The sequence below is a fragment of the Heloderma suspectum genome, chromosome 14 (assembly GCF_057233095.1).
Source record: "Heloderma suspectum isolate Gila_16-S chromosome 14, 16-S_ref, whole genome shotgun sequence".
Classification (NCBI taxonomy): Eukaryota; Metazoa; Chordata; class Lepidosauria; order Squamata; family Helodermatidae; genus Heloderma; species Heloderma suspectum.
The window spans coordinates 24,810,580-24,827,726 of record NC_139471.1 but is presented as its reverse complement, the minus strand read 5'-3'; the positions used below and the strand labels follow the sequence as shown (position 1 = coordinate 24,827,726).

At 49.6% G+C, this 17,147-nt stretch overlaps 1 protein-coding gene across 15 annotated transcripts in view; it reads left to right on the top strand.

Annotated features, from left to right (window-relative positions):
* The window catches only part of EXD3 (exonuclease 3'-5' domain containing 3), a 193,064-nt gene that overhangs the window by 68,784 nt on the left and 107,133 nt on the right, over positions 1-17,147 (top strand). For all 15 annotated transcript variants that reach the window (XM_084820583.1, XM_084820581.1, XM_084820586.1 and 12 more), the window contains 6 exons: positions 1,230-1,399; positions 4,036-4,177; positions 4,457-4,670; positions 5,156-5,265; positions 7,316-7,520; positions 16,807-16,976. In XM_084820583.1, coding sequence (XP_084676709.1) covers positions 1,230-1,399; positions 4,036-4,177; positions 4,457-4,670; positions 5,156-5,265; positions 7,316-7,520; positions 16,807-16,976 — 1,011 coding nt within the window. The remainder of the gene's footprint in view (positions 1-1,229; positions 1,400-4,035; positions 4,178-4,456; positions 4,671-5,155; positions 5,266-7,315; positions 7,521-16,806; positions 16,977-17,147) is intronic.

Below are 17,147 nucleotides of genomic sequence, written 5' to 3'. Positions count from 1 at the left end.
CGGATGTGAAATATTTTTCATCATGCGGAAAAATACGCAAATAATTCTGTTAAGCGGTTTTGTAACAATTTACATAATTTACCTTAGTACGTAACATTTAGTGTATAGTCCCTCATTCCATTCAACTTTTCCTCAGCAGAAACTTGCATATTTTCCTACAAATAAATATGCGTAAATTTGGGGAAAGTAAAAAAAAAATCTGAAAGTCCCCAGACTCCATGTAGCCTGAGGGGGTCTTTCCGCAGCAGATTCCGCAGGTCAGATTCTTAGAAATCCGAGCTCATTTTAATCCATCTTGAATGTCCGCTGCATCCCTACTTGAGATGTGCTTTGAAAGGTCTGGTGGCATCAGCCGCCCCTGAATGGGCAATGCCATAATCTCAAGGAGGAAGGACTGAGGACGCAGGGGGCTTTGCTAAGGCAGGCCCTGCTGAGCTGACTTTATTTATAACATTTTTATCCAGCGTTTTAGCCAGAAAAGCTCCCAAGGTAGCTTACAATGATATTTCTTAGGGCAGTCCCTGCCTGCAGTTTTATGGTCTAAAAGCATGACACAAAAGGAAAGGGGATTGGGAGGGAGGAGGAAAAAAGCAAATCCAATCATTAGATCCTGAGTTGCAAAAGGCGCTGGAGGAAAGTTGGGATGTCAGTGGTTACCTTTGCAGGTACGGTGCCATCCCTGGGCCCTGAGCAAAGGGGTGGGCCGGAGGAGCCCATGCAGTAGGCTGTCCTATGGCAGCAAGGGGCAATCAAGAAAAGGCCAGGCTGGCACCTGTGCATGCATTTGCCTGCAGGGCGGGGGGCCGAGAGGGGGAGAAGGAATGGCATTTTTGCATGCTGGCCCTCATGACAGAACCAAGCGACTTCCTGCCAGGAGAAACCCCTGCGGTACAGAGAGGGCTGGCAGTGCCCTTCCTCCCAGAGGTGCTTGTTTTCTTCTTGCGGGGAGTTTCTTTTCCCTTGAGGGGAGGGGGGGCATCCAAGCTTTTCCTCCTCCTTGCCTGCCAAAGAGTTGCAGCCACCTCAGGTAGACCTGGCTTACGTGCATGCTTCTGGAGCGCGAGGGCGGCATTTTAGTTCAGAAAAAGGTCATTCCCTCAAGTGTCTCAGGCTTAGAAATCACAGCTCCAGTGAATGCTGTGGGATAGAGCCTGGCCTGCCAAAATGCTCCTGCTGCCTTCTCCGTGCCCAGGGAGGTGCATTTCGCCCTGTTCTGCTTTTCTTTGCAGTGCACCGTCCAGGACAGCCAGTGGCTGCAAGAACAGCTGGTCCAGCTGCTGGTCCGTTACTGTGGCCTGGAGGCTGCTGCCAAATGGGCTCTGCATTACAACCTCCCTGAGGACAACCTCCCTTATGGCATGGACAAAGAGATGAAGAAGCTCAGAACGCAGGAGAGGAGGTACAGGGAGAGCTGAGCACTTTGCCTTCGAGAATTGGGGCTGGTGGGTTGCCCTCTGTTTTAGGGTGCTCCTCAAGAGCAGGTCTCCCTGTTGTCTGTGCTGGGAGACTCCTAATTTTGCCTTGAGAACAGCTGAATTCTGCAACCGGCATACATCGCTCCTGCTAATAGCAAACTCAGGTGGTTAGTGCCAACAGAAATAAAGGCAAAATGGGGCCGCTGAGAAACAAGGGGGAGGTATCGGCATGTTCGGGGGAACCTGGAGTTGTGCAGAAGTCCTTTAAAAACCAAACCAAACTAAGAGGGCAAAATGTCCCCCAAACAGCCCAGTGGGAACTGAGCATGCGCAGTAACTATTGAATGTTTGTTCGTTTATTTAAGCAACCTCTATACCACTTGATATCCTAAGATCTCTAAGAGGTTTGTTTACACATACATAAAAATACATATAATACAATATAAATACCAATATAAAATAATACATTGAAAACGTTACAGCGTAAAATGTTGAATGCCCTTTGAAAAAGAATAATGGGAAACTGGGGAGGGCTGTGTGGAATGGAGGTCCTTGCAGGAGGGCATGGCTGTCTGGAAGGAACCCTGACAATTTTGTTGTCGGTCCCACATCATCATTAATATCATCATTATCATTATGCCATCAGTGGTCATTGGTACGAAGCCAAGTAGCATAAGCAAGGGAAACAGGCTCCTGCCCCCAGACGCATACAGCCTATGGGAGGGGAGGAAATTATCCAAATTATACATGGTGTCACCTAGCATTTCTACATTTGTTACTTTCTTTGCATCATGAGCTTTGCTTCTGCTGGCTCTGGTCCCCATCCTGCCCTCTGGAAGACTTACTTAGTTATCCCTTTGGCTTCTGGAAACATCAAGCATGTCTCTGCACCTTCAAAGGCTAGCAACCTGCATTTTGCTTTTCAGTCAAAGGTGTGAGCCTGGGGAAGCTGGATTCTTCCCCCAAGACCATGTTCTCCAGTCACAGTAGCCTTTTCTTGAGCTGCTTCCAGCCTGCTGCTTGCTGTCCATCTTGATCCGGTTGCTGATTCCCACCACTTTCCTTCCAGGATCTTCCCAGATGCACGAGGGGGTGGGGGGCGGTTTCACACACCCTTGCTAAATATTGTATGAAGGTTGCACAAATATTGACGGTCTCGTGTGCACATAGACCCTCTGTGAGTGAATGTTTGTCCTGCCCCGTGCTGCTGCCCTATAGAATTAGTCACACGCTCCCCTAAACGCAAGATCAGCAAATATTTTGTCAAATAATAAACCCATGGCTGCAAGCAGTGTGGGAAAGAGACCGGCCTGAAACTTGTGTTCCTTGTGTATTAAAAATAGAAAAGGAGCTGGACTTCCCCTCTGTAATGCCTGCTTTTGTCAGGTTGCCCTGTCTGGATAAGGCCCTGGTGTGATGCATTCTCCAGTCACCTCCGGTGGCCATGTCTCGGAGAATGCCCTCGAGCCAAGATAATCTGCCCAGGGGGATCTCTCAGCCCCCAAGTCTCCCAGCCCTGGAATCAGAAGAGGGCCTTGCCAGGAAGGGGGTGGGAAAGGGGGATAGAAGCAGCCTCCTACTGATCAGGTGGATGTGTGCACAGCTCGCCTGCCTTGCAAAACAGTTGTGACATGGAAGACAGGTTACAGGACAAGGATGGTTTATGAGCAGCCTGGGTTCAGAGTGCCTGCCTCGTGGGTCTGGTGGTGTCTGAAGGTTTGGCCAATACATGTAGGAGAAGGAGCTGGTAGAATCCTGAGGTCCCAGCATGGACCTTACCACTCCAAACAGCCGGTGGGGGTATACCCATTCTGAATGCTCTCCCATGTTTACAAAAAAACAACCATTGCAAGTAAAAATCTAGTACATCGGAGAGAATGGTCCTAGATCAGCCTGCTCCATGTGTGCTAGTTGTCTGCTTGCAGGGCCTTTTAGAAAGTGACATTTTTAAAATGTAAGAGATACTCAAAAAAGACTACTCCACCTGCACTCTGAAGTGGCACCATCCGTTCAACTACCCATCTGTCAGGGATGCTTTAACTTTGATTCCTGCATTGAGCAGGGGGTTGAACTCGACAGCCTTATAGGCCCCTTCCAACCCTACTATTCTATGATTCTACCCCCTAATGCTGAAATAATTAAAAATTTGGTGCCCAGGCAATCCAGATTTTGTGCTGAGAAAACCTGAATCTTGAAGCCTTGAATTATGTTGCCCGTAATTTCTTCTGCAGCATTTGCTATTTGGCTACGTTTATCCTTGTTTGGCTAGCCATGGGCAGGGCCAGGAGCAATGAGTTTGCAAAGCACTGAAGCTCCCTGCCCCCAGCTGCTGGAAATCTGATTCAACCACCTCTGAGCTTTCAGCATGTGTTGCCCAAATGCTTTCAAGCACATTCTTTTAGCCAGCCATGAGGACTAGAAACTTGATTTTTAAAAAGTAAAGAAAAGTGAGATTCTCAGGAAGCTGAATTCTGTGTTCTCTCACAGAGCCATGGCATGTACTCCATGGCCTTGGAGTTAGGGCAGACAAAAAGGATCACACAGTTACTGTGTGTGCGCATGTCCAGGGCTCTGGGACATCCTCCTGTTTTCCTAAAGCAAACCACCTTTATCTGGGCAGGGAAGATGCTCCGGACCAGACTGCGAATGACCATAAGGGTAGGAAGAAGGAGTCTTATTATCAGCTCCCCATCCCCAGGAGTGCCATCCTTTTCCTATCGACATGGGAAGAGGTGCAGAAATGCCAGGAGCACCTGCTGCAGGTGGGTGTTGCTAACCCTTCCCCAGCCCTGTTGGTCGTGTGTTTAGCTCTGTCATGGAAGGCCTCTTCGGAGGCCCTTCTTGGGGTATCCCTATCTTCAGAAGTTAGGCAGGTTGTGACAAGGGAGAGGGGAGGGCCTTCTCAGTGCTGATGCCCAAATTGTGGCACCCCAGCTCAAAAATACCTGACACCATGTCGGCTCTGGAGAACGTGGGCCCACCCGCTGCGCTTGGGCTCCCTGCAGGCTGCACGTAAGTGACCAGTTTTCCTTCTCTCGCAGCCTGGCCAGGTCGTTGGGGTCGACATGGAGTGGCGCCCGTCCTTTGGCGCCGTGGGAGGGAAGCCCCGTGTCTCGGTGGTCCAGCTGGCTGTCCAGGGCCGTGTGCTTCTCCTGGACATGCTGCAGCTCCTGCGGCAAGGAGGGCTGGAGGATGAGGTGGCCCTTTCTGGCTTTTTCCAGGCCCTCTTTGCTGACCCAGCCATCACCAAGCTTGGTAAGTACTCTTTCCCACCGCCACTCAGCTCCCCTGGCTGAGTCAAGTTGACCAGCATGGCTTGGCAGGCAGGCAGGCAGGCACAGACGCTCAGTGTCTGCAGGGCCTTTCCTGCTAAGGCGATGTCAGCTCCCAGGGATACTGAATTTTAGATTGTCAGCCCCTTGGGGCAGGGACCTGTCCTTGCACCATATAAAGCACCAGGCCCGCAGATAGTGCTGCACGAGCCAATGGCATTGGCCCTGGGGATTGGCGGGCTGTACAAAGTGGCTGGATTGGTGAGGCCTGGGATGGCCTTTCTTCCCTGGAGAGACTGACGGGGCAGAACTATATGCCTGCCCCACTCCCGGCCCCAGCCTCCCCTCTGGCTCCCATCCCACATCTGCAGCAACCCAGCCCAGAGACCGGCCCCGTCCGAGTTTGTGGGATGGCCATCCACAGCCCGGCTTGGTTCCAACAGCAATTTTTTGTCTTTTTTTCTCCAGGCTATGGGATGTCAGGAGACCTGCATAACCTTGCCGTCACTTCTGCTGCATTCACAGATGTGGACAAGCATCTATGTGGGCTCCTGGACCTCCTGATTGTACATAAACAGGTATGGAGAAAGAGCCAAAAGAGGCTGGGGTCTCCCCCACCCCCCACCCCCCTAAAGTCAGGATGCCCAGGAAAGAACTTCCTGGGCTGTGGGAGAACATCCCAGAGTTCCCTACTTTGCCTGGGATGGGGCAGAGAGGTGTGGGGGCTTCCATGGGTTGGTTGATGAATGGGAGCATACAGGTTCAGGCCTCCATGCCTTCATGGGGTGGGGGCTGTTTTGTGTCTATGCAGTACTGTCTCTGTCTCCATTCCACCTCCTCTCTGGATTTTGCAGTCATACTGCTCACTTGCAGTCCACACGCACTTGTGATGCTTGCGCATGCCCATTTGCAGAGGCAGCTTCCTTGTGCAGATGCAGCACAGGCTTTGTCTGGCAGCTCTTCTCCAGGGTCTCAAGGATAGAGAGGGAGAGCGCTATGGTCCTTCTGCCAGAATACTTGCCTGCTGCATCTCTCCCTCTCTCTTGTGCGTATATGCGCACTCAGCCTAAAAGCTGACTAACGCTTTGATAGTGCTGCCTCCTCCCTTCACTGCTGCATCCCACCCACAGCACATGCCCCAATCGATCCTTAGGCCTTATCTGCCAACGTTGTTGTAAATGGCTGAGAAGTTTGAGTTTTCATGAACATTCCATAACACCTCAGTAGCTGAGCTGATGTCTAGAGACAGTTTATTTCAAGCCAGAGCTTTTGCACCCAGTAGCCATGGAGGTTTCAAACACTGCAATCTGTTCATCTCAGGGTTTGCGGTATAGTTTGGTCAAATTTTTCTGATTTGGAGGGTGGTTCTAAATTTGCAGTGATGTTAATTTTCTGCAAATCTTTATGTGCTTTAATTTGCTGTCTGCTTCATCTGTCTATGATCATAGTAATTGCTTGAAGAGATTACCCAAAGCTGGCTTCGACTCTGAATACACACACACACACACACACACACACACACACATGGGTCCTACAACAAATGTTTGTGCTGTGTCCCTAAATACCTGGTGTCCCTGGTGTGTCCTACTATACTGCAAACCCTGAGATGAACAGATTGCAGTGTTTGAAACCTCCATGGCTATTGGGTGCAAAAGCTCTGGCTTGAAATAAACTGTCTCTAGACATCAGCTCAGCTACTGAGGTGTTATGGAATGTTCATGAAAACTCAAACTTCTCAGCCATTTACAACAACGTTGGCAGATAAGGCCTAAGGATCGATTGGGGCATGTGCTGTGGGTGGGATGCAGCAGTGAAGGGAGGAGGCAGCACTATCAAAGCATTAGTCAGCTTTTAGGCTGAGTGCGCATATACACACAAGAGAGAGGGAGAGATGCAGCAGGCAAGTATTCTGGCAGAAGGACCATAGTGCCATTTCTCTTCTCACCTGAACACTCACTCTCTTCCCTCCTCCTCCCCCCGCACACCTGGGTAAGAGCCAGCACAGTTGTTTGCCCTCAGTGGTTAAAATGCAGCTCATGTTCTGTGTGGACAGCTTGACTAACCCCTCGCCCCACTTTCTTTCCTTGTTCCTTCTCCATTCCCCTCTTCCTCATGTGAGCACATGCATATGCAGTTCTTTGTTTTTTCCTTTTGGGAGGTTTTTGGTCCCCCCATGTGTGTTTTTTTACTTCTGCAAACTTTGGAGGTCCTTTCTTGCTTCATGGTGAAGCAAGATGGTCTTATAGGCCCCTTCCAACCCTACTATTCTATGATTCTATGATTCTAAGCCATTTTGCTAACAAAAGCAGTTGGCACAGGGAGCCCAAGGTTGGCATTAGAGTGTGTGTGTGTGTGTGTGTGTATATTATATAAAATATATACATATATATATGTATATATTTTATATAAGATATAAAACACACACACACCCCTCTTTCCAGAGGCACCTGGGCTCCTGCTCTTTCTTCATTTCAGACAGCAAGACCAGAACCCTCCTTAAAGCATGTTAAGAATGTCTGAAGTGGAAGCCAGGCGAGCAGGCTCTCATTCCCATCTGGTTGAAATGTCAGAGAGAGATTCCCTGCCGGCCTTGGCTCATGTCTGTGCTCTCCTTGCTCTCTCCTTCAGCTTCCCAAGTGTTCCAGCGAGGCCAGGAAGGGCTCCTGGCAGGTGGATGCTTTACAGCCTCAGGGCGGTGCACGGGGAAGTCGGCTGCCAGAGAAGGGGCTGAGCCTGCTGGTGCAGGACGTCCTGGGCCAGCCCCTGGATAAGATGGAGCAGCTGTCCAACTGGGAGAAGCGGCCCCTCCGAGAGGAGCAGATCCTTTATGCAGGTCTGGCTGTCGGGACTGTGTTGTTGCTGGTGCTGCAACCATGTTGTTGTTTATTCGGTCAGTCGCTTCTGACTCTTCGTGACTTCATGGACCAGCCCACGCCAGAGCTTCCTGTCAGCCATCGCCACCCCCAGCTCCCCCAAGGTCGAGTCCGTCACCTCCAGAATATCATCCATCCACCTTGCCCTTTGTTGGCCCCTCTTCCTTTTACCTTCCACTTTCCCTAGCATCAGCATCTTCTCCAGGGTATCCTGTCTTCTCACTATGTGGCCAAAGTACTTCAGTTTTGCCATTCATTCATTCATTCATTCATTCATTCATTCATTTATTTATTGCATTTATACCCCGCCTTTTTTCCTCTTGCAAGGCACCCAAGGCGGCTTACATTATCCTCCTCTCCATGTTATCCTCACAACAACAACCCTGTGAGGTGGGTTGGGCTGAGAGTCTGTAGCTGGCCCAAAGTCACCCAGTGAGCTTCCATGGCTGAGTGGGGACTAGAACCCGGATCTCCCAGCTCCTAGTCCAACACTCTTGCCACTACACCACACTGGCTCTCACACTGGGCTCTTTAATATCATCCCCTCAAGTGAGCAGTCTGGCTTTATTTCCTGGAGGATGGACAGGGTTGATCTTCTTGCAGTCCAAGGCACTCTCAAAATTTTCCTCCAGCACCACAGTTCAAAAGCATCTATCTTCCTTCGCTCAGCCTTCCTTATGGTCCAGCTCTTGCAGCCATAGATTACTACGGGGACTACCATTGCTTTCACTATGCGGACCTTTGTTGTCAGTGTGATGTCTCTGCTCTTAACTCTTTTATCCAGATTTGTCATTGCTCTCCTCCCAAGAAGTAAACGTCTTCTGATTTCCTGGCTGCAGTCAGCGTCTGCAGTAATCTTTGCGCCTAGAAAGACAAAGTCTGTCACTGCCTCCACGTTTTCTCCCTCTATTTGCCAGTTATCAATCAAGCTGGTTGCCATTATCTTGTTTTTTTTTGAGGTTTAACTGCAACCCAGCTTTTGCACTTTCTTCTTTCACCTTCGTCATGAGATTCCTCAGCTCCTCCTCACTTTCAGCCATCAAAGTGGTATCATCTGCATATCTGAGATTGTTAATGTTTATTCCAGCGATTTTAACTCCAGTCTTGGCTTCATCAAGCCCAGCATGTCACATGATGTGTTCTGTGTACAGGCTGAATAGGTAGGGTGAGAGTATACAACCCTGCCGTACTCTTTTCCCAATCTTAAACCAGTCCGTTGTTCCCTGGTCTGTTCTTACCGTTGCTACTTGGTCGTTATACAGATTCCTCAGGAGGCAGACAAGATGACTTGGTATCCCCATACCACCAAGAACTTGCCACAATTTGTGATGATCCACACAGTCAAAGGCTTTAGAATAGTCAATAAAACAGAAATAGATGTTTTTCTGAAACTGCCTGGCTTTCTCCATTATCCAGTGGATGTTGGCAATTTGGTCTCTAGTTCCTCTGCCTTTTCGAAACCCAGTTTGTACATCTGGCAATTCTCGTTCCATGAATTGCTGGAGTCTACCTTGCAAGATCTTGAGCATTACCTTACTGGCTTGTGAAATAAGTGCCACTGTTCGATAGTTTGAACATTCTTTGGTGCTTCCCTTTTTTGGTATGGGGATATAGGTTGATTTTTTCCAATCTGTTGGCCATTCTTGTGTTTTCCAAATTTGCTGGCATATGGCATGCATCACCTCGACAGCATCATCTTGCAAGATTTTAAACAGTTCAGCTGGGATACCGTCATCTCCTGCTGCCTTGTTATTAGCAATGCTTCTTAAGGCCCATTCAACCTCACTCTTCAGGATGTCTGGCTCTAGCTCACTGACCACACCGTCAAATCTATCCCCGATATTATTATTCTTCCTATACAGATCTTCTGTATATTCTTGCCACCTTTTCTTGATCTCTTCTCCTTCTGTTAGGTCCTTGCCATCTTTGTTTTTGATCATACCCATTTTTGCCTGGAATTTACCTCCGATGTTTCTAATTTTCTGGAAGAGGTCTCTTGTCCTTCCTATTCTATTATCTTCTTCTTCCGCTTCCGCGCATTGCTTGTTTAAAAATAATTCCTGATCTCTTCTGGCTAACCTCTGGAATTTTGCATTGAATTGGGCATATCTCCCCCGATCACTGTTGCCTTTTGCTTTCCTTCTTTCTTGGGCTGCTTCCAGTGTCTCAGCAGACAGCCATCTTGCCTTCTTGGTTTTCTTTTTCTTTGGGACGTTTTTTGTTGCCGCCTCCTGAACAATGTTGCGAACTTCTGTCCATAGTTCTTCCGGGACCCTGTCTACTAAATCTAGTCCCTTAAATCTATTCTTCACCTCCACTGCATATTCATTAGGAATATTCATGAGCTCATATCTAACTGATCTGTGGGTCTTCCCTATTCTCTTTAGTCTGATTCTAAGTTGTGCAATAAGAAGTTCGTGATCTGAACTACAATCAGCTCCAAGTCTTGTTTTTACCAACTGCATAGATGTCCGCCACCTTTGGCTACAAAGGATGTAGTCAATCTGATTTCGGTGTCGACCGTCTGGTGAAGTCCATGTATAAAGTCATAGAATCATAGAATAGTAGGGTTGGAAGGGGCCTACAAGGCCATCGAGTCCAACCTAAGTCGTCTCTTAGGTTGTTGGAAGAGAGTGTTCGTTATGCACAGTGAGTTGTCTTGGCAAAATTCTATCAGCCTATGTCCTGCTTCATTTTGTTCTCCCAGACCATGCTTGCCTGTAATTCCAGGTGTCATTTGACTACCCACCTTAGCATTCCAGTCTCCTGTAATGAAAATAACATCTTTGTTTGGCATACTATCCAGTAGGTGCTGCAGATCCTCATAGAACTGATCTACTTCTGCTTCTTCAGCATCTGTGGTTGGGGTGTATATTTGGATCACTGTGATGTTAAATGGCTTACCCTGAATTCGAATTGAGATCATTCTGTCATTTTTTGGATTGTATCCAAGCACTACTTTAGCCACTTGATTATTAATTATGAAGGCTACTCCATTTCTTCTGTGGTCCTCTTATCCACAGTAGTAGATCTGGTGGTCATTTGATGTGAAGTGGCCCATTCCAGTCCATTTCAGTTCACTGACACCCAAAATGTCTATATTTAATCTTGACATCTCCCCAATAACCACATCCAAGTTGCCCTGGCTCATAGATCTTACATTCCAGGTTCCTATGGTGTGTTGATCTTTAGAACATCGGATTCGTCGTTCACCACCAGCACCATCGGCTGCTAGCCGTCCTTTTGGCTTTGAGCTAGCTGCGTCATCACATCTGGGGCTAGTTGAACTTATCCTCTGTTCCTCCCCAGTAGCATTTTGACCATCTTCCGACCTGGGAGTCCCATCTTCCGATGGTATACCGACATATCTCTGGTTGTACTGATCCATTTAGTTTTCATGGCAAGAATACTGGGGTGGGTTGCCGTTTCCTTCCCCAGGGATTGTATTTAGTCTGACCTCTCTGCCATGACCTTCCCGTCTTGGGTGTCCCTTCACAGTTTAGCTCACAACGTCATTGAGGTGCTCAAGCTCCAGCACCACGACAAGGTAATGATCTCCTTTGCTGAAGGCTGCAACCATGTATCCTACTTATTGCTGAGAGACACCATCAGCAGAACCACATACCGCCAAGTCCTAGGTCGCCGCTTCCATCTTCAGTCATCTATAATCAGCAACCTAGGAAGGCGCCAATCTTGGGTTGTTATCATGATAACTGACCCAGCAACTCTAGATTGTTTAGGGGTTAAGCAACCCAAAGTTAATCCAACAATCTCCCATAGTTTGTTGTTGAGTTAATTGTGAGTTAAGAACATAAAATCAGAAGAATTTCTGATTCTGAACCGCCACCGCTGCCGCTGCCACCACCACAAGGCCTTCCCTGGAGACTTCTGCCTGGCAGACCGCCAGTCCCTGCAGGACCAGGCCCCCAGGTACTGAGCCAGCTGTGCTGCTCCACCTGCCCTCCCTGGAGGGGCTACATAAGCTGGCTGGCTGAGGTGTCCTGGGAGAGCCAGGGCCTGCAGGAGAGGCCACCACCACCACCGGGGAAGAGGCGGGCCTGCTGCTGGGCCTGCTGCCACCGCTGCCGCCGCCACCGCTGCCACCACCACCACCACCACCACCACTACCACCTGGCCTTCCCTGTGGACTCTGGCCTGGCATTTTTTTTAAGGGGATTTTTAATTGTTTTGTGTGTGTGTGTGTGTTTTCTTTTTCCTGGGGGATTTTGTTGTGGTTTTAGGGGTGGGTAGCCTACATGATAGGCGGGAGTGAGGGGGCATGTGTCCACCTGATGGAGGCAGTGGGGGGAGTGTTGGGGGCCAGAAGATACCAAGGCTGGGCGGCAGGCGCTGGCGGAGCGCTAGGGGCAGGCCATGCCAGGTAAGGGGAACAAGGGAGAGATGTGTAGTATCTGTCCCCTGCTCCGGGCCTGTCCAGAGCCAAAGGATGGCTGGGGGAGGCGTGACCCCATCTTCTGGCCTTCGTTTGCTGCTCTGCAATGCCAGGTCTGTTCCCCAGAAAACCTCCCTCATCCATGACATGATCCTGGATGAGGGTGCAGACCCGGCATGTATTACGGAGACCTGGCTGGCCGAGGCTGCTGCTCCAGCCCTTGCAGCCATGTGTCCAGCTGGATTTTCGTATGCACAGCAGCCGAGGGCTGGGGATCGGGGAGGGGGAGTGGCTGTTATCTACCGAGAGTCCTTGGTCTCCACCAGACCCCCTCTCCGGGAGACCAAGGTTGCTGAGTGCATGTACTGGAGGTTGGGCCCGAAGGGCAGTCTGGGGATTCTGCTCGTGTACCGTCCACCCCGCTGCACGACTGACTCCCTGGCCGAGGTGCTTGAGGTGGTCTCTGATGTGCGTGTACAGTCCCCTAACTTACTGGTTTTGGGGGACTTCAACGTACATTCGGAGGCCATCCTCACAGGAGCACCTCGGGACTTCATGGAGACCATGGCCTCCTGGGAGCTGCACCATATTCTAACTGGGCCCACCCATGTAGCTGGTCATGCACTAGACCTTGTGTTTGTTTCTGGAGAAGTGGGGAGTGATCTGGAAGTCGGGGGTATATCCACCACCCCCTTGTCATGGTCAGATCACTATCTGGTGATGTTGGACTTCTCAGTTCCACAACCCCTTCGCAGGGGTGGAGGACCCATTAAAATGGTCCGCCCCAGGCGTCTTATGGATCCAAATGGATTCCTGAACGCGCTTGGGGATTCTCTGGGGCATGCCAACGGCCACTCGGTCGAGACCCTGGTGGGTGGCTGGAATGCCGCAATCACTGGGGCATTAGATCAGGTGGCTCCGAAATGCCCTCTCCCCCTAAACAGGGCTCGGACTGCACCATGGTTCAATCCGCAGTTACGAGCTCTGAAACAGGAGGTGAGACGGCTAGAGCGCCGGTGGTGGAAGTCTCACTCCAAAGACGATCAGACACGGGCTAGAGCTGTATCTTCAGCCTATCACGTGGCAGTGAAGGCAGCAAAAAAGGAATATTATGCTGCCTCCATCGCGTCTGCAGAGTGCTGTCCCAGGAGGCTGTTCCAAGTGGTCCGGAGCCTGGTCGGTCCTGTGGCTCCGGAACCACTGGAGCATTCTAAGGCCTCCTGTGAGGCCTTGGCAAGGCACTTTGCAGATAAAATTGATCAGATTAGGTGTGTTACTCTGCACGCTGTGGGTACAGTTAGTGAGCAAGAGGCGGCCTGTGGCAAACCGGTTTTGTGGGATCGGTTCCAGCTTCTTCCTCCTGATGAAGTGGACAAGGTGCTCTCATCGGTACGGCCGACCACCTGCTTACTTGATCCTTGCCCATCTTGGCTCATTATGAGCTGCAGAGAGAGACTGGGTGAGGGGATCAAGGCGGTGGTGAACGCCTCCCTTGAGGAGGGAGTGATGCCATCAGCCCTCAAGGAGGCAGTGATAAGACCGCTCTTAAAGAAGCCCTCCTTGGATCCTCAAGTTTTGAACAACTTTCGCCCAGTCTCAAATCTGCCATTTTTGGGCAAGGTGATTGAGCGGGTGGTGGCGGTGCAGTTGAAGGCACACTTGGAAGAAACTGATTATCTAGACCCATTTCAGTCGGGCTTCAGGCCTGGGCATGGGACAGAAACGGCCTTGGTCGCCTTGGTAGATGATATGAGGAGGGCTCTGGATAGGGGTGAATGCTCCTTCCTTGTTCTCTTCAACCTCTCAGCGGCTTTCGATACCATTGACCACGGTATCCTCCTGGACTGCCTGGAGGGGTTGGGCATTGGGGACACCGTATTGCGGTGGTTCCGGTCCTTCCTCTCTGGCAGGTACCAGAGGGTAGCACTGGGAGAGGAGGTTTTGGACCCGTGGTCACTCACTTGTGGGGTGCCACAGGGTTCCATCCTCTCCCCGATGCTATTTAACATCTATGTGAAGCCGCTGGGGGCTATCATCAGGAGGTTTGGGGTGCAGTGTCATCAATATGCAGATGACACGCAGCTCTACCTCTCGTTTAAATCTTCACCAAGGTTGGCCGTAGAATCCCTGTCCAAATGTCTGGAGACGGTGAGTGGCTGGATGGGGAGGAATAAGGTGAAGCTGAACCCTGACAAGACTGAGGTACTTTTGGTGGGAGACAAGAGGAGGCTGGGGGGTGTTGAATGGGGTACGGCTACCCTTGAAAGACCAGGTCTGCAGCCTGGGGGTCATTTTGGACTCCCAGCTGTCCATGGAGGCTCAGGTGTCAGCTGTGAGCCGGACAGTGCTGTATCAACTCCATCTGATACGGCAGCTGCGTTCCTTCCTTCCCGACCATCTGCTCCCATCGGTAGTACATGCCCTGGTCTGCTCTCGTTTAGACTACTGTAATGCACTCTACGTGGGGTTACCCTTGAAGACAGTTCGGAAACTGCAGCTGGTACAGAACGCGGTGGCTTGCCTGATTAAAGGCAGCTGCCGGCGAGATCACATCACTCCAGTGCTGAAGGAGTTGCACTGGTTACCAGTTGTTTTCCGGGCCAAATTCAAGGTGTTGGTTTTGACCTTTAAAACCCTATATGGTTCCGGCCCAGCCTATGTTAAGGAGCGCCTCCAGCAGCACCAGACAGGCCGCTTAACAAGATCAGCCTCGGATGGCCTTCTGTCCCATCAGCCAGGACAGCTAGACTGGTGGGGACGAGGGAGAGGGCCTTTTCTGTGGTGGCCCCCACTCTGTGGAACTCCCTCCCTAGGGAACTCCGTCATGCCCCCTCTTTAATGAGCTTCCATCATGCATTAAAAACGTGGCTGTTCAGGCAGGCATTTGGGGTGGGGTAGGGTATTTTAGAAAGTGTTTTTATTGTAGAATTTTATTGTTTTAAACTGTTTTTATTGTATGTTGTACATTGCCCAGAGTGGCTGGGTGACCAGCCAGATGGGCGATTAATAAATTTAATAATAAATAATAATAAATAAAAAAGAAGAGTCGTGCTGGACCAGACTAAGGGTTCATCTAGTCCAGCATTCTGTTCACACAGTGGCCAACAAGCCCACAAGTAGGACATGTGTACAATAGCCCTCCTGCTCGTGTTCCCCAGCAATGTTCCCCATTCTGTTCACACAGTGGCTGACCAGCTGTAGACGGGGAACCCACAAGCAGGACAAGAGCACAACAGCCCCCTCCCGCCCATGTTCCATGGTACATCCAATTGATGTACACAGGCTCACTGCCTCTGGTACTGGAGGTAGCACAGAGCCATCGGGACCAGTAAACATTGATAACCTTCTCTTCCAGGAATTTGTCTAGCCCCCTTTTAAAGCTATCCAAATTGATGGCCATCACTACGGCTTGGGATAGCAAATTCCATAGTTTCACTCTGCAGTGTGCAAAGACTTCCTTCCTTTTATCTGTCCTAATCTCCCACCAGTCAGCTTCATGGGAGGACCCCATCATTTTGTACACCTCTGTCATGTCTCCCCTCACTTGCCTTTTTTCCAAGCTGAACGGTCCCAACTGTTGTAAACTTCCCTCATAGGGTTGTTTAAGCCCTAAACAACCTAGAGTTCTGGGTTCAGACATCAGAATAACTACCCAGAAATGTGGCATTCCTGGATTGTTGATTGAAAATGGAATCAATGAGCACATGGGAGAAGGTGTGCTCACTTGCTCCCACTTGGGCAGGGCAGTCCCTCGGCTAAACAACCCAGGTATTTGTTCATGCTGTGCTTCTTGCTAGGCGATACCATTTCAGATGGAGGGGAGTGGGGAAACTCAGATCTTCCCTTTGCCATGAACTCACTAGGTCAAAGATGCCCAATGTGGCACCCATGGGCATCTGCAAAACATTTTAAAAAGATACTGTTTTATTTAATATACTTACATGGATTTGTATGTATCCATAGCAATGAATACATATAAAATGCGTACAACATTCTAGCAATTGTACATAGGCTTTAACAAAAGTGGACCAAATATCCAAATGAGTATCCATTTGAAGGTGGCCACCTATTCAAATATTGCCACCTGCTCAAATATGCCTCCCATTCAGATAGTGAAAGTGTTGGAAGGTCCTCAGTCCATGGCATTATAGGAGGGGAGCGTTTATCCTTCCAGTGCTGCAGTATCAAAAGGGCATGGAGAATCCATTTATGCTGACCGTTTGTTAATTTCCACGAAACAGGTAAATAATTTAAAAAAGTGTGTACATTGGTGAATACTAAGGACTGTTCCAGTACAAAATTTCTCTGTGTAATAACCTCCCCACAAAAAAAAGCAACCACTGGACATTGCCAAAATATATGTTTGAAAGGAGCTTTAGCTGTATTGCACCGCCACCAATTAGCTGAACTAAACAATCCCTTATTAAAGAGATGTTGCGGTGTCCAATAGACATGAAACAAAAGCTTTTGCTGTGTAAGATGCAGCCTAAGATCCATAGATGCAACGGGTAGGTGCCAAAGTGGCAATCCGTTGATTGGGCATTTGGTAGTGGTGCCCACAGCAGTTTCTCAAATTCTCAAATGTGCCCACAGGCCCAGAAAGGTTGGGAACCCCTGCACTAGGTGGCTTTAGACAAGCCGCTCTCTTTCAATGTCGGCCCTGCCCCCCATACAACCCAAGGATAATGCTGGCTTACCTTAGAAGGGAGCTGTTGTAAATTTACGGAAATAATGTATATAAATGGCTTTGAATACTGTAAAGCGCTAGAGGCATGCGTGATAACAATTGTTAAGAGTGTTCTTATGTTGTGATGAAGAACTTAATGGGTGTTCTCCCTCTCTCATTTCTACAGCATCCGACGCTTACTGCTTGTTAGAGGTTTACGCAAAATTGTTGGAGGATCCAGCAGCCTTTGGCCTGACTTTGGACATCCTGGCAATGCCACCGAGGAGAGCAAAGGCCAGGGATGCCAAGGCCAAGAAGCCGCCAAGCCAGCCAGCAATACTCTCCCCTCCCAAGGAGGTTTGTAGGGAGGGGGCCGCGCCTGAAACTGGGCTGCTGTAAAAACTGTGCAAAACAGGACAGGTGGCATGCTCAAGAAGCCTGTGAGCTGAGCTGTAGACCCGGAAATGCTCCGCTTTCCTCTGCAATGAACTCCTGGGCTGGCCTCGGGCATGCTCCCATCTCTTTCGG